This window comes from Oncorhynchus masou, chromosome 5, assembly GCF_036934945.1.
Source record: "Oncorhynchus masou masou isolate Uvic2021 chromosome 5, UVic_Omas_1.1, whole genome shotgun sequence".
NCBI lineage: Eukaryota > Metazoa > Chordata > Actinopteri > Salmoniformes > Salmonidae > Oncorhynchus > Oncorhynchus masou.
Window position 1 is genome coordinate 53,321,925 of NC_088216.1, and position 23,954 is coordinate 53,345,878.

General features: G+C 40.3%; 2 protein-coding genes and 1 pseudogene across 4 annotated transcripts in view; 1 reads left to right on the plus strand and 2 right to left on the minus strand.

Moving 5' to 3' along the window:
• The window catches only part of LOC135539836 (serine/threonine-protein phosphatase 6 regulatory ankyrin repeat subunit C-like), a 36,002-nt gene extending 33,515 nt beyond the window's left edge, over positions 1-2,487 (minus strand). Inside the window, exon 1 of the mRNA XM_064966001.1 lies at positions 2,324-2,487. Within this exon, the coding sequence (XP_064822073.1) occupies positions 2,324-2,350 (27 nt within the window). The 5' untranslated portion in view covers positions 2,351-2,487. The remainder of the gene's footprint in view (positions 1-2,323) is intronic.
• Positions 2,488-5,491: 3,004 nt separating this feature from the next.
• On the plus strand, positions 5,492-12,589 carry LOC135539839 (coenzyme Q-binding protein COQ10 homolog B, mitochondrial-like). Of its 3 annotated transcripts, XM_064966008.1 has the most exons (6): positions 5,492-5,725; positions 5,777-6,138; positions 7,127-7,273; positions 7,828-8,020; positions 8,156-8,257; positions 10,827-11,698. In XM_064966008.1, exons 2-6 carry the CDS (start codon positions 5,996-5,998, stop codon positions 10,992-10,994), a joined length of 753 nt encoding a protein of 250 aa, XP_064822080.1. In that variant the 5' UTR covers positions 5,492-5,725; positions 5,777-5,995; the 3' UTR covers positions 10,995-11,698. The 3 variants fall into 3 exon arrangements, with proteins under 3 accessions (XP_064822080.1, XP_064822081.1, XP_064822079.1); XM_064966009.1 differs by lacking the exon at positions 10,827-11,698 and adding an exon at positions 12,333-12,589 and having other exon boundaries at positions 5,492-6,138; XM_064966007.1 differs by having other exon boundaries at positions 5,492-6,138.
• LOC135529358 (citrate synthase, mitochondrial-like) lies at positions 12,587-22,861 on the minus strand (annotated as a pseudogene).
• Positions 22,862-23,954: the final 1,093 nt, after the last annotated feature.

The window sequence follows — 23,954 nt, forward strand, 5'->3', positions numbered from 1 at the left end:
TAAAAACAGAAGTCAAATTATCTTATTTTAATTAAATAAATCAAATATAGGAACAAAATGACATTGACTATTAATATCCTCCCTATGATTTATAGTATTTTTTTATTTAACTTTTATTTAAACGGGGTTGAGGTTTTAATGTATTTTTTTCCCACCCTTTCTGTCCAAATCATCCTAAAGTATCTCAAATTTGTGTAACTCAAAGTTACTTATAAATTTTAATAAACTGGGTGGTTTGAGCCCTGAATGTTGATTGGCTGAAAGCCGTGGTATATCAGACAATGCACCAAGGCACTATGCATTGAATCCTGCTAAGAACAGCCCTGCCAATGACTGGAACGAACTACAAAAAGCACTGAAACTGGAAACACTTATCTCCCTCACTAGCTTTAAGCACCAACTGTCAGAGCAGCTCACAGATTACTGCACCTGTACATAGCCCACCTATATTTTAGCCCAAACAACTCCCTCTTTCCCTACTGTATTTAATTTATTTATTTTGCTCCTTTGCACCCCATTATTTTTATTTCTACTTTGCACATTCTTCCATTGCAAATCTACCATTGCAGTGTTTTACTTGCTATATTGTATTTACTTTGCCACCATGGCCTTTTTTTGCCTTTACCTCCCTTATCTCACCTCATTTGCTAACATGGTATATAGACTTGTTTATACTGTATTATTGACTGTATGTTTGTTTTGCTCCATGTGTAACTCTGTGTCATTGTATGTGTCGAACTGCTTTGCTTTATCTTGGCCAGGTCGCAATTGTAAATGAGAACTTGTTCTCAACTTGCCTACCTGGTTAAATAAAGGTGAAATAAAATAAATAAAAGAACAGCCCTTAGCCGTGGTATATTGGCCATATAACATACCTCCTCTGGCCTTATTGCTTAATTTGGACATGATTTGGGAAATACTAATATAGGTATCATTGACTTGCATTCATTGCCCTGGGAGACTAAATGCAATGTTTGCCAAGGCAGAGATGAGTGGTCGACACAGAGACGCGCGCGGGCAGCAGTGAACGCATACATTCTAGCCTAATGACGTTTATCCCCAAGCCACCCTAATGACATACCGATCCTCCTGTGAATATTTCTTGCAAAGTTGTTTGAAATGTTCTCCTGAATCACATAAAACTATGTCATAGTCAGACTACATGTCAGCATGATATTGGTGTGATGCTTCCCTGATAACACAGGGTGGGTGATTGTCATTAGCAAGCCATTTAAACTTGATTGGGAATTACTAGCAGACAGACACTAGTCAGATTTGCTCACTAGCTAGCTGCATGCACCCAACACAACGTACTTGGAAAACGCCTCATCACGCAGTGTGATTCAATCGTAACAGCTGATGGAAGTGAAGTTAGCTTATTATAGATTAACGTAGTGTCTCGTTAACTAGCTAAATACACAATGTGCAGCTAGCTAGGATTTATGTGCAACTAGCAAGAGACCTTACCAATAAATGTTAGTGACAGCCCAGTCCTTAGCTAGCTGATTGCAGCGAGCTACAGTAGCTAAGTCCGTACCCTCGCTGCCAGCTATCAACCGTTAGCTAGCTAAGCATTTAATACATTGGTTGGTTGTTGTCTGAACAAGGTGTGCATGCCGAAAATGATAAAATCCCAAATGCTTAGACAGTTAGCTGGCTACAAATCTGAATGTGACTCATCGCCAATGCTAGCTAACTAGCTACCGCATGGAATGGAAGCCTAGCTAGCCGATTAAACTCAACTCCGCTATTTATAATGGAGTTGAGCGGCAACTAGTGTGGACGGACTGGAGCTCCGACCTCACATAAAATGACGTTTCTATTAAAACCTACTGATTTTAGCACCCAACGAATAGCCCGAAATTAAACACGACATTGTGCTGTGTAATTGGGGGCTATTCGTTGGGTGCTGAAATCAGTAGTTTGATTTTTTTTTTTTTTTACTAAACTATGTGACGTTCGCGTTTCAGTCGTCGCTCAACTCCATAAATCATTTAGTTAATAAGTAGACTAGACTGGTTAGGCAAACTGGTCTAACGTTCGCGTGCAAAATCCTATTGCCAAATGTAACTAGTTGGCATTAGCAAGCGAACTAGTCATTGGTGACATTTTAGCACAGTCCCACATTAGAATACTTTATTGGAGCATGTAGAATGTGATCAGACTGCATCGTTTAAATAGCCATAAACTACTTTTCAGGCCAAGCACCGCAGCTAGCGTGAGCTAGCTATTAAACCCGCCCTCGTGAGGAAATAGTGATAAAGGAAGCAACGGTTTCAAAAAGGAATGTTTTAGCTAGCTAACGTTAACTTGCATTACCCACCTGGTCTGTTATGTTTTGTACTCCCATCTCCCAGTCAGTCAGGCCGAAGCTTCTTCATTAGGATCGGGTGGAGATGTAACTGCGATATGTGTTATAGGGGCAATTATTCGGGGAAGGGTTTGCTCGCCGTTGTTATTGCTCTGATAGACACAAGTGTGCGTTTCTGAACGGCTGCAGTTGGTAAAGCTAGCTAGTGCAGCAGCGACATACAGTGGTCACTTTGAATAGTGTACCAACATCTATCCATAAATGTAATGATTCACCAGATTATTCCTTTAGTATGGTAATATCGCAATGAATGTTATACCTTTCTATATCGGTCTTCTCCAAGAAAACTACCTGGACTAGTTGTGTGTTGGGTAGCTGTAGCGAGATCATTTGTATATTTGTCAAACAGCAGCTAAGTGTCGAAGATCATGTTACCAGAATAAAACCCTCGATATTTACTGGAATGGCGCATCACCTTGCACTTTCAACCCTGTGAAGTTAATCATATCGAATGTATTTAATCTGTAGCCTAATAAACTGCATGCTTTCCCGACGAGTTGTAGTGGGACGGAGGACCACACAACATGTCATCGCACCTATATGATGGTTATTATATCAACATTTGTGCATAAAAGCGTTTCCACCAACATTTCTCGCATAATTATTTGTACCTACACAAAACGATCCCACCTTGTCTAGCGCACTTTGTTTTGTCGACATTTGGAAAGTTTACCAGAGAATGGTCTGTTTCCATGGGGCCTGTCATTACATGTTTTATCCGACATGTACTTTATCAGCATAAAAGAGTTGGATGGAAGCCTGATTATTGTCATAAGTACATTCATTGACAAAATAAATTACTAATAAATCACGTGATTAGCAGCTATTTACCTAGTTTAAGTGAGAGTGGCCTAATCTAGTCACGATGACATTTCAGAAGAATCGAATGCTGCATTCATAACCAAGTGGTAAAATTGTGAAGTCTTAATACCAGTTGGATACATTCAGGTGCTTTGAACGCGTTAAGAAACGCTGATTGGCTAATGTCCAACAAGCTGCGTGAACCATAAAAATGAAAGTACAGATATTATGCTTTTAAACAAATTACAGTGTTCAAAACACATTCATTGATTGCTTTTTTTATTATTCGTTGCATTTAACTGTAGAAAATGCTGTTATCAATCAAATAGAAATGTATTTATTACATGAGCTGAATACAATTGGTGTAGACTTTACAATTAAGTGCTTGCCTACGAACCTTTCCCAAAGATGCAGAGTTTAAAAAATAATAATAAATAAAATAGTAACTAACACAAGAGGAATGACATAAATAAAATACACAAGAATGGAGCTATATAAAGGGAGTACCACATCAATGTGCAAAGGTAGATGTGACCAGGCAGGGTATAGTGACCAGACATCCAGATAGATAATGATAAGAGTAAAATAAAGAACAGAGTTGCAGCAACAAATGATTAATGTAAAATTGTGTATGCTTATGTGTGTGTGTCAGTATGGTTGTGTGTGTGTGTAGTGTTTGAATGTGTGAGGGATTTGTGTAGGAGTGACAGCATAGTGTGTGTGAGTGAGCGTGTATATAAGGTCTAGTGAGTGTGCATAAGGTCAGCGCAAGATAGAGTCAGTGTCGATAGTTTGGGTACCATCAATAGACTATTTAGCAGTCTTATGACATGGAGCAGAAGCTGTCTCGGAGCCTGTTGGTCCGAGAGCCGATGCTCCGGTAGCGTTTGCAGTACAGTAGCAAAGTGAACAGTCTATGGCTTCAGTGGCTGGAGTCTTTGGTAATTTTTTGGGCATTCCTGTGACACCGTCTGATATAGAAGTCAATGTAATTTCCTTACTAGGTGACGTAAGAGGTCAGCATGTGGGAGAAGTCAGATCTCAGGAATGATAGACAAGTTCCCTACTAGTAATAGAGCTCGCCAGCTTGTAGTCCTAAAACCCTGAAATAAGTTACCTTTGGTTCATTAAGCCATCCCCATGGGGAAAATAGGCTTTGGAATAAACACAGAAAATAAGGTCTAAGGTTTACACAACCTCTATAAATGTCTTTTTTATTAATACATAAATTCTTCAAAAATCACAAAAAAATGTTAAGTGATGAAGACAATCTCATAGAACAAAACTTTTTTGTTTTGTTTTACCTTGTTAGGGAGTCATACTAAGACCACGGTCTCTTTCACAGATGAGCCCTGAATTACATCAATTTGAGAAAATAGAGACACAGCAAAACATAAATACAAAATGCAAGCAGAAAGAAAAACATGGTCATAAAAAACAAACACAATCAGTAATAAGGTCCTCAATCAGCTTCCTGTATTGCCCCAGAGGCACAGAACATCAAATTTAAGAACATTTTGAAGGTTGTTCCACAAATAAAGTGCAATGATACTAAAAGCTGATTTACCTAACTCAGTAGAGACCAAATTCATTTGTAGATTTAGCCATCCCCAAGACCAGTGTGGTAACTTGAATGTCTACAGTTTAGTAATGATGTAAAAGTGCTTTATATATGAAAACATGGCAATGTATCAACCTAAGTGACATCAAAGACGACCAAAAAACTTTCTGGTAGAGAGTGCAGTGATGAGTCCTAAAATTGTCATATGTAATAAAGCACATAAACATATAAGATCTCCTAAACCTGTGTTTACTACTAACCTTATTTTCGGGGATTATCCAAAAACTACAAAAAAGCCATTAACTTTCCTCATAGGTTTTCTCCAGCGCACAATTGCTGGTTCTTACAAAAAGACCCCATTGCTATTTATCTCTATTACCAACTGGAGGAGAGTTCAAGAATATTTTTCCCAGTCATGTAGTCCCACCTTCACACCTGGTTATGAACGCAGAATAACGTTACGTTACCATCAGCAAAGAGGAAAAGCCGAAGCGAGAGGATCAACTCCGCGCCCAAAATATGTCAGCGCGAGAATACATTGATAAGCAGACCAAGTGGGGATTTTTGGTATGGAGGTCTATGAGTCTCGAACTTGGTTAACAAAAAATGTAATTGCGAATTTACGACGTGAAGATTATTTGATCGAACATAAGTTTCGTAATGTTTAGGTTTTTACGAAGTACCGATATAAAAGTGGACGCGCATGGCATTCCGACAATGTTATATGAGAGTTGTGTTTCTTGTTCACGCGCTTATGTTCCCACCTTCCTTCCGCCTTTGCGGACATGTATTTCCATTGTTAGAGGGGTCAATCGACTATCTTTTCAATAAAATAGATCATACTTGCCACCAGTTGACCTGTCCGGATAAAGTAATAATAAAGGAAGAAGATGGCAGACGAAACGTTATGTAGCTAGCTTGCTAAACAGTTATGGCAGTTTATTCGATTGAGGCTAGAAAGCGATAAATGACATTTCAGAAATGTTAGTTAAGTAGCTAATGTTAACTTGTGGCTACCTGGCTAGTTACCGTTAGCTAGCTAGGTAGCTAACATTGTCCTGTTACAAACTACTTATTTAACTAGTTAGACATTTTACATTCTGAATTAACGTTACTAATTATACGTAAATGTGTATAGCATCAGCCAGTTAGCGTTCTAGTAGCGACCATCTCATAGCTTGGCTGTGTAGCGTGAGCTAGCTAGGTTAGGTCATTTGCTAGGTTAGATTGTTGTTGCCAGTCACTGTTTTATAAAATAACAAATGGCTGGGTTGGCGACTGTGACCACCCTTCGATTGCCTATAGGCATACGGACATTCAGTGAGTTGCGAGATGTCTCTACATTTGGCAAAAACCGGTTGAATACAGTGTTGGGGCCAAGAATACGGATTAAACAGCCAATCAGGTAAGCGAGTGGGGTAGGGAAACTAAAGAAACTAAAATTAATAGCCTGGGCTTTAGTTGATTAAATCACTGAACACAACAGGTGCTTATTAGACAGGCTTATATTTCCTTAATGCGTACAGCTTTTTTTAATTTGTATAGTTAAACGTTTAATTCCAGAATTAACTTCCAACAATTGAATACATTTATTAATTCCATGCACAGTGTTATCATGTACACAGGTGCCACGTTTGTCTATTTAAAAAAAGAAGCTCTTAACAATAATTATTATCCTTTGTGCATTTTGGGCAGTTCTTACTTTCGCCACTAGAAGACGATCGTAGGTTTTCTATGGGGTCTGTAGTCACGAAGTAGTTTGTTTTTGTGCTTGCCAGTTAGCTAGCAGTTCTCAGCTGTTAGCAGCCCTATTTTTAAAAAATGATTTAACCTTTATTTAACTAGGCATGTCGGTTAAGAACAAATTCTTATTTACAAATACGGCCCAGGGTTAACTGCCTTGTTCAAGGGCAGAATGACAGATTTCGACCTTGCCTGCTCGGGGATTCGATCCACCAACCTTTCGGTTACCGGCCCAACGCTTTAACCACTTGGCTACGTTCCGCCCCAAACAGGCTAGAAGTTTTTTACCGGTGATATGAATAGATGCTTGCCATCATTCTTTCGAGTCATTACTGAATTATTCAATGTAGAAAATCAAACATGAAACAATTCATGGTTACATCGTTAACTATTCATTTAGACACGGCATTTATTTAAAACCAGTGTTTATTTGCAGAAATGTGTTAAGTTGCCCGGCTATTAAAAGGGACAGTAGGCTATTTGAGACAAGCGATTAATTAACGTTTTACGGTAATTTGGGTGTCCGTTGGGTTTCAACTGGTCACATTGTATAACAAGGGTCTTATGGATGGGGTTTATTAGAATGCAATGAACCCGTGTTTTAAAGTGGTGTTTTGCAAGTCTGTGACTGATCATTCTTGGACCAACAGATATGTGACATCTTGTGGCATCCTTATGACCAGAACCCTCAGGATTCTTATCCATTTGGACAGGAGGACAACTATCATTCCCCCCAGCAGAACCTTCCTTAGTCTGGCCAACAAGAGGAAACAGTATTCAGAACGAAGAATCATTGGGTAATGTAGACATTGCATCTGTGCTTCTGCTTCAGTGGACATGGCTAAATGCTGATTAATTTAAAGGTCCATTGCAACCATTTTCGTGATGTCACCAGGCAGGCCAAAACTCCATCGCACCAAAACAAACTGAAATTTCAGGTTGTCTTTTCAAACAGCTCTTAGACTAAAATGGTATTATTATAATTTTCAGTTTTATTCCAACCTCAATGTGGAAATGTAAAACACAGGAAATCACGTTTTTGACTGCACTAGGCCTTTAATCAAAGCATCCCTTGTGCTCTAGTTCTATGAAATGTGCTGTATCCCATAACAATATTGAGAAAACACATGGCAAGGGCCACATACTTAGCGTTTTCTATCTGTAAACTTTGATAATAGCCTACTACTGTCCCTGAACAACAGATTTATGTAAATTACAAATATACTAACATCAAATCAAGCACATTGCATCATTATTCAGTGTGAAGACTAGTTGTATCATCATATCAGCAAAGTATGGTCTCATGCAAATATGCGAAAAATACTATTTCCCCCTTTTTTTCTCTCTGTAGTTACTCGATGCAGGAGATGTATGATGTGGTGGCCAATGTGGACGATTATAAGCACTTTGTTCCGTGGTGTAAGAAATCTCAGTTCATCATGCAGAGAGCCAGTCATGCTAAAGCCAAACTAGAAGTGGGTTTCCCCCCTATAGTCGAGAGATACACCTCCATGATCACCAATGTGCGCCCTCATCTAGTCAAGGTTCGTAAACTCAATCAACTCCATGATCTTATAAGTCTATTGTTTTGCAGTGCTTTAAAGTTATTCTTTAACATTTATTCACCAATAATAACATGCACTGCATCTCATTTTACTGGCACTTCCCCTTTCCCGTAGGCTGTATGCACAGATGGTAAACTGTTCAACCACTTGGAGACAATATGGCGTTTCAGCCCTGGAATACCTGGTTATCCCAGAACCTGTACTGTTGATTTCTCTGTAAGTGTTTCCTTGTCAAACCATGCGATACTATTGCTATGCAGCTAGGGCTGTTGCGGTGACCGTATTACCGCCACACCGGCGGTCCTGAGCCATGAAGGCATTCAAATTCCACATGACTGTTTAGTCACGGTAATTAGGCTTCTTCAAGCTCTGATGTTTCTGCTGGTCATTGGTAGTCTACCAAACTTGCTTACTGCCTGGTACTCAGCTCTCTATTGTCCCTTTAATCACATCCATGCAAATGTGTTCAAAAATCTAATCAAACACTTCATTTGAGCCCATGAGCTCATGTTGCTCAACATTTCAATAGGCTATGCAATTGCGGGAGAAAACAGAGTGATGGCCGCTAATAAAAAGGGGATCCCATCAGCTTTCTATAGGCTACGCCTACTATATTTATTTCTCAACTTTCCTAGTATTAAGCAGATTGCTTATATTTACAACAGGAGTACAGCCTACCTGGCTGGCATGCAAATAAACCACGGGGAAAAGCATCCTCCATTCGCTATTTAAGTGCATAGATGACATGTATTTTTCCACTTGCTCCTGTTTTGAAACAGGTGCATGATAATGGTCCATTCTAAATAAAAACAAAAATGTCACACATTATTTAGTATATGTAAAGACAAGATTGAATCAAGAATAGTCTGATGGGTGACAATATTAGCCTATCACTTGTGAATGATGTTCAGCATAAGAAATTATGCCCTTTTTTGCGACTTTTTCTAATCCTAGTTGCACACCTCATGTAGCCTAGCCCATAGTCCTATATGTTTTAGAAAGGGAAAGGGGGATACCTAGCCAGTTGTACAACTGAATGCATTCAACTGAAACGTGTCTTCCGCATTTAACCCAACTTCTCTGAATCGGAGAGGTGTGGGGGGCTGCCATAATCTACATCCACGTTTTCGGTGCCCAGGGAACAGTGGGTTAACTGCCTTGCTCAGGGGCAGAATGACAGATTTTTGTCAGCTTGGGATTCCATCCAGCAACCTTTCGGTTACTGGCCCAACACTCTAACAACTAGGCTACCTGAAGGTTTGTATCAGAACGAAAGTGGCCAAATAACTTAAAATTAAGCACATGAATCCGCTTTACAAGGGTTGTGGAGCCTAACTGGCATATAAAAGCAGCGTGTGAGTTTCAAGTTTGGGGAAGATAATTTTCACCATAAAAATGCACCTTTATAATAAAAGCATTACATGCATTATTGCATTTGCGGTCACTTTTGATAATGGTGTTTTCCTGCTAATGGAACATTCACGCTTATCCTATTACCATGTGTACATTGCTGTGCTTTATAATTTAAAAAAAAAGCCTAATAGTTTACCATTTTAAGCTAAATGTTCTGATCTGTTGCGTCAGCCACATTGCATTAAACAAAAAAAAATTCTAGTAGCTGTATTAATTTGGGATCTATCGCATCCCACAACTGTCCCAGACTATGTTTGGAATATTTATTTCTCACACAGAATAGAATAGGTCAACTTTTGTACTATGGGGGATAGTAGATTGACATGTTTTTGCTGTTCATTAGACCTACTCATCTTGTTGGCTGACGAAAAGTAAATGTGAACAAATATGCACCTCGGAATTGGATAAGGATGTGCGCAGTTATGTCCCCGACGTGTCTGTCTTCACTTGTAGCCTGTGAGAAAGCCTGTGAGGGTGCATTATGGCCACAAAGGGGAATGCCGCCGTGAAATTCGAGTCATTATCAAGTGCTTGTCAAATTGTTAATGAGAGGATGTTGAAGTGTGTACAGCCTGCGCAAAAAAAACAACGCAGAGCACATGCCTTTCAAGTGACTTTTTTTCAAATCATCATTCTCATGCAGCCTTACTATGTATTAAACATCAAAACATATAGCCCAATGTTTGTAGAACTTAAGTTACATTAATAACTCTAAATTAAGCATGTAGCAATACCTATTTCTTTGTTAACCGCTCAACACAGAATAGCCGCATGTGCGCACTCCATTGTTTTGAGAAAATATTTATGTTCAATTCTATTCATCATACTATAAAATAAAGCTACAGAATTATAAGCAAATCTGGTCTGCTAAATGAACTAGTGTAGCCCACAGCCAGATCAGGCCCTAACATAAGGGCAACTCAGAGTATGCTATTATTTTCTTCTGAAATAAACTACATTTTCTTCATATCATGCTTCTTTAGACCTGTTTAAAATAAATAATGGATTTATTGTGAAGGTGTAGGCTATATTACATGGATTTATTAGACTTTTTAAAATGTAGATGTTTCAAATGTCTACATCAGTGGCTTGTAGGCTATGTGGAATCCAGGAGATGCTAAATGTGTTAATTAACATTCAATTACTGTGAGGCTGACAGTTATTTGCTTTGACAATCACCGGCTGACTAAATTTCGTGACCGCCACAGACCTATATGCAACAAACTATGTAATACTTTGAATATTATAGTGGTATGAACTTGTGATTAAACAGACATTATAATTGCAGGTTTAATGACCTAATCATCTATTGGGAAAACATGATTATGAACAGAACCTCAACAATTTTCCGCCTATGCTTATTGTCTTGCAGATATCTTTTGAGTTTCGCTCTTTGCTACACTCGCAGTTAGCGACGGTCTTCTTTGATGAGGTCGTGAAGCAAATGGTTGTTGCCTTCGAGGGCCGAGCTTGCATCAAGTACGGCCCAGAGACTAAAATACCCAGAGAACTCATGTTCCATGAGGTGAACCAAACGTGAGCCTCCATGTGCTTGTGCATATATGGGAAATTCACACGTTTTCCCCACTTTCAACCCATTGCATTTTGTGGACGACCATTAGATAGATGACTGTTGTTGGACACGGTTGAAGTGGGGAATGGATCTCCAGCTTGACTGCTTGAACAACACAGCCACCACTTGCATGTGAGAAGAGCATCATTTCAGACTGGGACCGTCCTCCATATGTACTGGATTCTTAGGCCATTCTCCTATTTATTGCCAATTTGCTACAGAGCCTGATATTTACTGAATCAAATTCCATATTTTATAAAGTGTAATGAATTGTCAGGCTTTCAAGATTCTTTTTACCAATCCAGGAAATACTTCAGCTAGTTAACTGGGGACTCATAAGAGAACTGAACAGAATATATTTTGGTAGGTCAGAATTACCATGTCACACCCATTTGATTTTCATAAGATGTTTTAACTGGTTTGAATCATGTCCACACATTAAATCTATGTAGAAATATAAACACAACAATTAAACTGAGTGTGTGTATATAAGGAAATCAGTTCATTGAAATAAATTCACTATGCCCTAATCTATAGATTTCACGACTGGGATTACAGATATGCATCTGTTGGTCAGATAGCTTTAAAAAATGGACCTCACAATAGGGCTCAGGATCTCGTCACACTCTCTCTGTGCATTCAAATTTCCATCAATAAACTGCAATTGTGTTCTTTGTCTGTAGCTTTTGCCTGCCCATATAAACCCACCACTATTGAAAGGGAGATTTATATCGCTTTCCTATAACATTCCCCTGATTTGCCTTCATGTTTATTTTGGGGTAAAGGGACATTTTACATTTTAACGTCATATTAATCTCCAGCACCACCCCAACAAAATGTGAAAACCGCATGTTTTGAAAAAGTTTACAATGACATCAGTGTGCATCGTAATTTTAACCAATTATGAGTAGGCATTGCCTACTAATTGGAAACACTTAGAGGAAGACATCTTTTACCTCAAAACATAAACACTCCCATTTTCACATAGATTGGGGTGGTGCTGGAGATGTTGAAAAGGGGTGATTCTGTTGGTGGGAATCAGGGCTCTTAAGGTCCTGCCAGCCATTACCACCCCGTTTATGTATGTATTTTAGACTTTAAAACAAAAGCCAATAAACTAAAGTACAACTCTTTTGTCAATATCAGGACATTTCAGGTTATCACAGGAGTGCTTGGCAAATTAGGAGAAGCATATCGATTGTCAGCCAATTGATCATTTGAAGCCACAGTTCAAATCAGTTGCAACACATAGCAATTTTGTATTTTCTGACCAAAGCACTCTGATGTTGTTTATTTGGAATCCAGTCTCCGTACCATATGACGTCTTGACCAGGCCAAAGGGAAGCAGAAACCTGTGCCGTGGAGACCTGTCTGGAACACTATTAATAACTGCGATGTCCTCAAAACTCCTGCCAACACATACGTATCATACACAGCCGGCACAGAATAACATGACTGTTCTGTGGTAATGTAAATGCATTCAGGTAAAGAATGTGCAACAACCACATCTCCATGAACAGACAGCAATAAAAAAACAGAATTCGAGAGAACAGTAATTGTTAACATTTGCCTTTTATTTAAAATTGTTTTCCACTTTCTCACCCACATCCAGCTCTGCTAGATAATACATTTCAGATTTCTCCTCTTCACAATGATCTCACTTAAGATATATTTATCTTTATACCAGAATAACAAAATGTTAAGTTAGAACAGGAACAAATACAGGAACAGGACAAACTAAAATACATCTAAAATACATATGTACTATTTGGGAAATACACTACAGGGGGTGTTTGAAAACAAATTAAATGAATAGCCAGGGGGTACTGTCGGTGTTGTGCCCAATTAGAGTGTATTGGATATGGTCTGCATTGAAACAGACCATTACAAACAAGCCCTCTCCCAACCCACAAGACCTGAGAGCAACCTTAAAACTAAACCAAGCAAATCTGTACCTTAATAACAATCCAGTTGAACACAATTTCTTAAGTTTTTTTAATTTAACCTTTACCTAGGCAAGTAATTTGAACAAATTCTTATTTAATGATTAGTTGGTATGGTGTTTCAGATGTGTACTTGCGTCATGAGCAAGATGAGACATTACAGTTGGACATAGTAAAACTGGCTGTTGCTGATCACAGTTCTCAAAATGTTTCGTTTGTGAGATGTGCAACGAAACATTTTGAGAACTGTGATCAGCAACCGCTCACCAGAGAAGCCAGTGAGATGATGACGTTGTATCGCATCAGAATGTGTGTACTGACTCTCAAACAGGAGTGATGACTACTAGCCTACATTTGTACTTCCCTTTAACCAAAGCTAGTGTCAAATCAGTACAGCTCTGAAGTTCACAATGTTATTTCATTCAAAATGTATTGGTTAAATATTTCAACTCTATGGCAAGTGTGAATCTCTAACCAAATGTTTTGAGGCTCTTTGGCCCACAGCTCGTTCTAGCTGCACAATCACATCACATTATTTTTGCGAGACCGCGTGATATCGAGAATCCTTACGACCAAATGAAGAATCTTGTAGTGTGTGACATCATTTAGTGTTGTGAGTATCACTACATTGGCAAGACAAACTACAGGAAAGACAGTGGTATTAATGTGAGAGGCTCAGCGATATTTGAAAGTCGTGTGGTGTACGCCCGACAGTGTCACTGACATGAACCGACTAAATCTAGCAAAGGCCCTTCTTTTCATAAGTGTACTGCATCTTATGCATCCCCCTACCCTCTACCTCCCCCCTTTTGTTCTTCTTTGCCTTCCTCCCCTCTTCCTTTGATACTTCATCTTTACCCGGAATTGTTGGCTCCCACCAGGGTCATGAGTCCGTTTGTGCTCATGGACTTGGGGCGCTTCAGGGGGAAGCCAAGGGCTCGGCTCCAAATCAGCTGGGCCAGCACCCCCAGTGCTCGGGACGCGCCGAACAGCACCGTGTAGTAGTTCATCTCTGTCATGCCGTAGTTCTGTTAGGACAGGAGAGAGAGATGAGATGGAGTTAATTTCACAGCACAGAGGAAGGCTCAATTATAGTACACCCAATTGTATGTGGTATCTACAAGGGCTTTGCGGGAAGGTAAGGGACAGCTAAAGTAAAGTAGGAGAGAGGCTAGATGCTTTATATATATATATTAGACACACAGTGGGGCAAAAAAGTATTTAGTCAGCCACCAATTGTGCAAGATCTCACCCCGTGGGGTCAAAATGATCACAAGAACGGTGAGCAAAAATCCCAGAACCACACGGGGGTAACAAAGCCTACCATCAGTAACACACTACGCCGCCAGGGACTCAAATTCTGCAGTGCCAGACATGTCCCCCTGCTTAAGCCAGTACATGTCCAGGCCCGTATGAAGTTTGCTAGAGAGCATTTGGATGATCCAGAAGAAGATTGGGAGAATGTCATATGGTCAGATGAAACCAAAATATAACTTTTTGGTAAAAACTCAACTCGTCGTGTTTGGAGGACAAAGAATGCTGAGTTGCATCCAAAGAACTCCATACCTACTGTGAAGCATGGGGGTGGAAACATCATGCTTTGGGGCTGTTTTACTGCAAAGGGACCAGGAAGACTGATCCGTGTAAAGGAAAGAATGAATGGGGCCATGTATCGTGAGAGTTTGAGTGAAAACCTCCTTCCATCAGCAAGGGCATTGAAGATGAAACGTGACTGGGTCTTTCAGCATGACAATGATCCCAAACACACCGCCCGGGCAACGAAGGAGTGGCTTCGTAAGAAGCATTTCAAGGTCCTGGAGTGGCCTAGCCAGGAATGGGCCAAAATACCAGCAACTGTGTGTGAAAACCTTGTGAAGACTTACAGAAAACGTTTGACCTCTGTCATTGCCAACAAAGGTTATATAACAAAGTATTGAGATAAACTTTTGTTATTGACCAAATACTAATTTTCCACCATAATTTGCAAATAAATTCTTTTTTTTTTTAATCTCATTTTGTCTGTCATAGTTGAAGTGTACCTATGATGAAAATTACAGGCCTCTCATCTTTTTAAGTAGGAGAACTTGCACAATTAGTGGCTGACTAAATACTTTTTCGCCCCACTGTATATATTTTTTTATGTTTTTTTTAGGCTGGAACAAACTAAGAAAATAAGCTGGAATTTGACATTGTACGTTTTCTTCACCCCTTCAAGAGAGGGTGGAGGCTTTTCTTATAACCGTCACCCTGTGTCCCTCCCAATCAGTTGAAAGTGTACTACAATAGGTTTGTCCTATCCTCCTGCACACCTGCAGAAGCACTCCACTGTGGGCGTCCACGTTGGGCCAGGGGTTCTTGGTCTTGCCCTGCTCCAGCAGCACATTGGGCACGATCTTGTAGAGTTGGTGCACCAGCTTGAACATGGGGTCGTCGGGCAAGTGCTTGAAGGCAAACTCCTGCTGGCAGGTGTACCTGGGGTCTGTCTTCCTCAGGACAGTGCGGCCGTAGCCTGGAACCACCTTTGAACACAAACAGAAGGCCAAAAAGGCAGGTTGAATCTCTTTATAAGGTTACATAGCATTCCCCTTGTAGCTTATTCCTCAAATGTAAATGTGTCTTTTCTTTTGTGCACCTGTTCACTTCACTTTTACGTAGAGATGGAAAAGTATCCCTTGGGTTTCCTGTCGTTGACTCATCCCCCTCATTGACCCAACTTGGCCCGCCCTCCTGACCAGTCCACTCACCCTTCCAGACTTGAGGGTGATCCAGATGTAGTCTCTCATGGCCTCGTCAGACACTTCTCCTCAAATCTCCTTCTGCAGTGCTATCAGCCACACCAGCACATCCTACAAAGGGAGCAGGTCAGAGGCCAGGCAGGGGCTCACTCCAACCTAGTCAAATCACTGCTCTCATTCGCCATTACCACCGACTGCTGTTATAGTTTCATATTTTTCCCATTTCGCCATTATGTTAACAATCACAATAACAGAAAATGTGCTATTTCTAAGCAATTAGGATTAGCATTGCTTTAAATCACAGTATTATCAGCAGTAGTAGGTTGGATGTTAACTTGGACATTAGCACACGTACACACCTGGTTAGCCAATCCATGAAGTGGTCCAGCCAGACCGTTCATAGCTGCGCTGAAGGAGAGGTAGGGGTCAGACAGGGCACTGCCCACCAAGTGGCTGGTGTGGGCACTCACGTTACCACCCTCATGGTCACTGTAGCAAAGGAGAAAGGGAAGTGTGTGAATGAATGAGTAATGCAACCACATAACTGCACTGATGCAATGACGGAGCAGGAGCTGAATATGCACACTGTCGTGGAAATTTCCTCTATTTACCAAATCATGGGAGCAAACCACACACACACAAGTCAGAGTTAGTTATCAAAGTCCATCTTTAATTATATGAGCTCTATAGCATTTTCTGTGACTCTCAACAGTTCAGTATCTCTGCTCAAAAGTTGAGAGCCCCCACACAATGGCTAATGGGATCCTTTATAGCGAAGATCCACCCCCCCTAGACGACATGACAATCCACAGGTCCCAGGAACTTACACAAAGAAAAGTATCCCCTAGCCAGACAGAGTTGGCTATAAATTATCTTTCAGTTTTGTCTCCTTTCTCAAACTCAGAACCATAAACCAATCCTCCATATCAACAGGCATATATCAAATTGTCATTTAGATACAACCAATTCTAAATACAACCAATCCTGGACAAGCTCACGGAGACACACTGACTGGCACACAGACTTTGTGGAGCAAAAGATATGTTTACACATGATGACACTTTGACCTCTCCCCTCTCTGCGGCCCATGCAACTTAGTCTTGACATAGAACAGATAACTGCAACCTCGCCACAGTATTATACAAAAACACCATTCTGATGAGAAGTAACTTACAAACATATGATGAATATAAAACATCTTACATATGTTACGAACAAATTCTGATTATTCCCTAACAACACCCAAACGTTAACAAGGTGCAGACTAATGGACGATAAATTACATCATTATGAATGAAGTAGCATTCTCTATAAAACTGACCTGTGAATGGTGAGGTACAGGCGCATGAGCTTGGTGAACGTGGCGTCCCTGTAGCCCAACATTTAGGTAAAGTTGTGGGACCAGTCCAGACTGGAGTCAATGGCACCGATGCTGCTTCCCTCGCGGTAAAGGTTGCGGTAAATCTTGGCCGCCACGCAAGGCAGCTTAGCGATAAGTTCCATGGAGTCTTCATAGACAAACTGAGAGAAGAAACCATTTTCGGACAAAATCACTCTTTCAATAGATCGTATTACAACTGGGACGCGTTCAGTTGATTTTTTACTTTTTTTTTTTTTTTTTTTACTTCATTTCATCCTACTGAGCAACATGATTTCCCACAATGGCATGTGCCATTCAACATTCTTCAATGTATGTTTCCTGAGCTCACCTCCCACCAGTACTTGGCTTTGTTGAATCCCTCAGAGTAGGCCAGGGCGAAGCTGCTCTCGCTGTTCAGAGCTGTGATGGCGGCGCTGAACTGAGACATAGGGTGGAGGTTGGTGGGGAAGTTATCCAGCATGGTGACCACATGGGAGGGAAGAGCTGCACGCTTGGCCCACTCCTTGGACAGCCAGTTCACCTGGGGACAAATACAATACACAGAATCAGCAATAGGGTAATTGGTCAAACTATTCACACCAAACATAATGGTTTAAGGCCTTACAATCAAAAGAGGGCCACTGAATATAGTTTTCTATGCAAATTATCATCTGATGTCATTAAACAAAAATAGAAGCAAACCTGCTCCCACAGATAAACTTGATCAAAAGCTATCATCTGGTCCCCGATTTGACTTGGTGGGAGATCTGTCCACGTGCCCTTGGGCCGGGCGCTTGACCCTGGTTGTTCCTGTGGGTCGCTCTGGATGGGAGTCTGCTAGGTGACTGAATGTAATGTAAATGTTGAGCGGCTTTACTCCAGGTAGATTGTATGTTTTAATATTCAATCATTTCAAAAAGTTATCGTCTGTTGTAAAGCTTTATGTTGTGGTTTATGGGTCAACCCTTTTCATTGAATATGTACATCATGTTATCGGTGTTCTGTACCATTATTGTTGTATCATAAATTAAGATGCTACCGAGACCTACTGCTAAGCTGCTGTGCCATACTCTCTCTCCATAATGCGTTACCAAGCTAACACTCACCTGTTCCTTTGTGGGCACCTGGCCTGTCACCAGCAGCCAGAACAGACCTTCGGGCAGGGGCTCGGCACGTCCTGGAGCCTTGGGCAACAGTTGCTGGCACTCCGGAATGCTGTAGCCACAGAAATAAATTCCCTTTTATTTTTTTAAGAGACCCATAAAAGCTATTTAGTAGTAATAGTTGCCATAACTAGGTATCTACATAATTCTACCATAAGTCTTAATGAAATACCTTTGATCCCACTCCCCATATTGATATTACATAGGCTCCATGTCACATGAGTGTTATGAGTTAAGCCAATCTCCATAAGTGATGCTGAATTGGCTGAAAAAGTACACCCTTCTTATTCTCAGCTAATATAAGCTGATGAATATGGTGGGACTTGAAAAACAAAGCTCCCCAAAGAAAACCATTTAGAATCTCAATTCACTATTTAAGTAGGTAGTTGTCTAGCTTCTAGCATCAGACACAGGAGGGTTTTGATTTAGTTCCATTTCATTCAGTACTATCCACAACATTTGCCTACTGCCATCTCTCTCAAGGGAGTGCTGAGCAAGCATGGAAATCAATCGGTTTCAAAGCTATTCTCTTCAGCACAGCCTCAGATGTGGGACTTCTCTTTAGAAAATAAGAGGGCATGCTGCTCTTTTTTTCATTGTCTAGACTGTTTAAACAATCTCATCTATTATCTAGGCAAAATTAAGCCATCTAAGATACCAACAAGCAATAGTAAAGAGACAAAAACGCCCAATCTATCCCCCTACCTGATACTTTGCATTCAATCCTCTTGCCCGTCATAGACCAACTTACCTCATCTGCATCCAGCACTGAGGTTTCATACACCAGGCCCTTCATACCTCTTATCCCACCGTATATCTGTAAAGACAATGGCGCACACACACAATTCTGCTTAGGCATTCTTAATATCCACAGCGGTGCCATATTTCACACGACAACTGGCACTGAAAAGGGTACTAGAACATTTACAAATGAACAGATGAGCTGAAATTACCATATCCACAGAGATCGAGCCGATGTTGGTCTTGCCATACTGCGTTTTGAAGTTCTTAATCCTACTCTGTTCTTTAGGAACGCGATTTGAGAGCACATCTCTCAGGTTCTACAAAAAAAAAGTTTTAAAAAAAAAATCACATTTAGAAAGACGACGTAAGTTTAAAAAAACAACAGCTCTCTTTAATTAGGGCCACCCAGTTTGCAGGACTAATTATGGCTAGTTAATTAATATTTGGCTTGCCTAGCTAGCTAGCTAAAATTATTTGAATGATGCAGCAACACCAGATCAACAGCATCAGATTGTTGGCCCCCTGCCCCAGTTCCTAGAAGGGAAGTGGATTGCAGTGGGAGGGGATGCAGAGGCTCACATTATAGGTTTTTTTTTCTGGACCAATGCTGTGGTGTGGTGCTCTTACAGTCACCGGAGCATCACCCAGGTGGGTGCAACATTTCAGTACTATCGAAGAGGACAAAGTGTCCAATGAAGAGCTCCATAGCCTGTGTCAGATGTTTCTACCGCCCTGCCTGGCTGTACCATTTACGCTCCCTCCTCAAGATACTATCTTTCTGAACTGCCTATCATCACCTATTATCTAGGACCATTGCCCAAGAACCGCCAGATCCCTACATTTGTTGTTAAATTGTTTTATTTATTTTGTTTTTAAAGCGACTGAAAAGTGGTATATAAAATAGATATTATTATTAGTTCAAAATGACCCCATCACAGCATTGCGAGGTAAAAATCATATGTGTCGCCTAAATAAAATTGAAAAATTAAGGAGGTCCAGCCAGAGTTCTTACTGTTGATGTAGTGGCGTTTCTGGAAGACACGATGAGACATGCTACATTCTGAAAGGCACAAGGAGGACTGTGTCAGGAGAGAGGCAATCAGTCAAACAAGGTTGAGTGTCTGACATGTTACATGGACAGAAAGTCAGCATAGAAAGGCATCAAGTTTCAACTATTCAGATGGGCTTTAGTCCTCACTTTAAAACATCAGCAAGCCACAATGCGCTGCAAAAGTATCCCCTTACGATGACCTAGCCTACCTCATCACTGCAAAAGAGACTGAAGCTTGAGTTCCACGATAAAGGATAATAAACAGACAATTGTGAATAATAGACATTTGTGCAGTAGCAAATACATTTACAGGTATTCTAACATGACTTATTGAGCAATGTTTTAATTGACTCCTTGCTCACAGAACTGAGTGAAAATCATCCATGTTGAAGGGCATAAGGACACAGCCTACTGTAGAGTAAAACCTTAAAAATGAATATTTTGAAACTCAAGTCAGAATCCACAGATCTGACCTTGACAGATAAAAATACACTGAACAAAAACATAACACACAATATTTAAAGTTGTGGTCCCATGTTTCATAACCTGAAATAAAAGATCCCTGAAATTTTCCATACGCACAAAATATTTATTTCTCACAAATTGTGCACAATTTATTTATATCCCTGTTAGCGAGCATTTCTCCAATGCCATTAACCACCTGACAGGTGTGGCATATCGAGAAGCTGATTAAACAATATGATAATTACACAGGTGCGCCTTGTGCAATGAGCTTCTGTGTCCCACAATACAATGCCACACGTCTCAAGTTGAGGGAGTGTGCAATTGGTATTCTGACTGCAGAAATGTCCACCAGAGCTGTTGCCAGATAATTTAATGTTAATTTCTCTACAATAAACCACCACCAATGTTTTAGAGAATTTGGCAGTACGTCCATCCTGCCTCACAACCACAGACAACGTGTAACCACGCCAGCCCAGGACCTCCACATCTGGCTTCTCCACCTGCGGTATTGTCTGAGACCAGCCACCCGATGAAACTGGGTTTGCACAACCACATTATTTCTGCACAAACTGTCAGAAAACGTCTCAGGGAAGCTCATCTGCATGCTCGTCGCCCTCACCAGGGTCTTGACCTGAATGCAGTTTGGCATCAAAACAGATTCAATTAATATATATATTTTAAATTGTTGCGTTTATTTTTGTTTAGGGTAGATCTTTGCCTAACTGGAAAAAAGAAGCCTTCACATTATCAAGACATAAGCTCATTGGAAAAAGTAGGTAGCCTCACTCAAATGATTGATTAGTTGGAACACAGCAGCTCAATCATGGCTGGTCCTCTTTTGCTTTGCAAGCAATGGATACCTTTTTAAGTGGAGTTACAGCCAAAGACAGTGTGATTTGCCTCCAGCTTTGAGATTAACATTGTTTTAATGGAAAATGCGTTGCAAGAGATGTGAACGTTGTCTTTGTCTGAAACATGCAGTAGCCTACAGCAACTAGTCAGCTAGTCGGTCTCTGATCGACTCCGAGTCTGGCTCCTGAGTCCATGGGACAATATCAAGGTCGTGAAGGTCCACTTGAGGTCGATACAGTATTAACTAGATGTTGTTTGACAAACTGGGACAAATCTCATTACAAACTCAAATGGAGAAAAGGGGTGAGCTAGGGCTAGCAAAGTCAGTAACTAGCTAGCTACACAGCTGGCAGAATAATAGCTAGGTACTAGTACAGACACAACCAATATTTAATAGTAACGTTAACATAGCTGGTTACATAGTTTAGCTGGTTAACTTTGTTAGCTAGCCGTTACTCGTTAACAATGTAAATGACAAAGAAAATAACATGACATGTTACAATTACCAATAGTTAGCCATTGAGTAAACGACCCTGTTTAATTGGCTAGCTAATAGCCAAATCCAACCTCAGGTTGTTATCTGAATGCTAAACTTGTTCTAGTGAGGTAAGGCTACAGAGAAAATGTTATATTTCGATAACTTCCTTATGTTTGTAGACTTGTGCTTCAACTCAAGGACAAATCTACCGGATAAAAATGTGTAGCTGCCTAACGTTAACTAAATACAGCAAACGTCAAGGTTAGCCAAGGCCTAAATTATTTAGCTAACGTGCTACCTAAATGCTAGCTTCACGTTTGGTTCTGATTGGCAAGTGGCTAGAAAGCCGATGTGGCTTGCCAACCTTTTAGCATACCATCTATGACATGGGGACAATGCAGCGCCCTCAAGTAGATAGCCTCTCCAAGTTGCATCTTTTTTTGGCATTGTATGCATGTAAGAACTGTGGCAAGACATCAGTAGGTTTATAATTGAACACATTTATGAAGATGTTACACTATTGTGGAGAGATGTACTGTTTGGTTTCTTTACATACAATAGAAATAAGCTGAAACATCTTTGTGATTCATTTCATTATTCTTTTGGCCAAATTTCATATACACAAATGTAAATTTATAAACAGAAAACCACATTATCGTACCCTACAAAAATAAATTGAACCTTATTTTAAGACGGTTAAATGCTCTACTAACAAAAAAGCTGTTAGAATTGTAAGTATTTGTATGTCCCTTAAGGTCCTTGTGTAATTGTAATATGTTATTGTACCCTCCAACTCGATTGTCCATTGTTTGTAATCTATGTATGCTTATGTTCCCTCGTGCTTTATGTATTGATTTATTGTTAATAATAAATACAATTATATATGTGTGTATATATGTATGTGTGTATATGTATGTGTGTGTTATAGAATCTCCTTTAAATAACGGCTTTACCTTTGTTGAATGGAAAGAGCTTCGGGGAACACCTGCAAGCGGACAGTAGGGACATGGTGGATGTGAGGGGGTTGTCTTGGTATATAAATATTATCCTACTGTACTGCTAAAAATCTCATACCTTATTGACCGTGCCTTTACTGAGTTTGATTGGTGAAGGTTGAGAGATGAACAGGCCTACAAAGGGGATTGGCTGGAATTCTAAACCCATAAAGCGCAACATCGCATGACTTCCGGCAACGCTTGCGAAAGAGTTTGAGAAGCGAACAATTATTTTTGATTTGTTAATTCTCTCAATCTCAAGGCGCAGCCTAGATTAGAGCCAATTTCTTTAGTGGAACATGTTACTATTCCAACCTCGAATGTGACAAACTGACACGTTTTCATTTTCAACAAAAACTTTAAATCAAAGGCAATCCTTCGGTATAACGACAAGCACATGCGCAGTTCGGCGCGAGACGACCGGACCCGATGACGTGTTTCTAGTTAAGCAAGCCAACGTCGCCATTCCATCGCCTACAAGTGTGATCGGGGATTTTTATTGGAGAAGCAGGTTTAGCCTATCTTCACACTGTTCCGTTTTTGGCCATAATCTACCCATGTTGGTAGGTGGCAGGGTAGCCTAGTGGTTAGAGCGTTGGACTAGTAACCGGACTAGTAACCCAATGGTTTAACTACGTGAACATTATCTAATAGTACAGTAGTCTGCTCTTCAAACGTGTGTAATGCAACACTAAAACACAGTGGTGGGCCAGCAAGGCCTTCTCTGCTGGCCTAAACATCATCAGAATATATATATTTTTTAAATATATTTTCCCACAAATATGTATTAAATTATTCCCCAGAGTAAGAGTTATACTCTTCAATTCATAGCTTTCCTCTTGGTTGCACTGCTTCCAGCCCCAGGTTGAGATTTGGAGGGCTGGTCTTTATGTTAGATCTTTTATCCAATCATATTCAGTCATCATGTGTTGCCAGGGGTCTAAAATCTGCCCTCGGGCCTTCAGAATCAACAGTGCGGGCACTTGTAGTTTAGGGTGAATGGAAATTAAAATTGTGTCAACCAATCAGCTTTAGAGTTGGCTATTGTACGCCTGCTGGCTGGCTCCAGTGTTACACAGGAGCCAGCTAGCAGGTGTAGTGCGTGCAAGTCTTTTGATTGGATTACCAATATTGAGAGGCA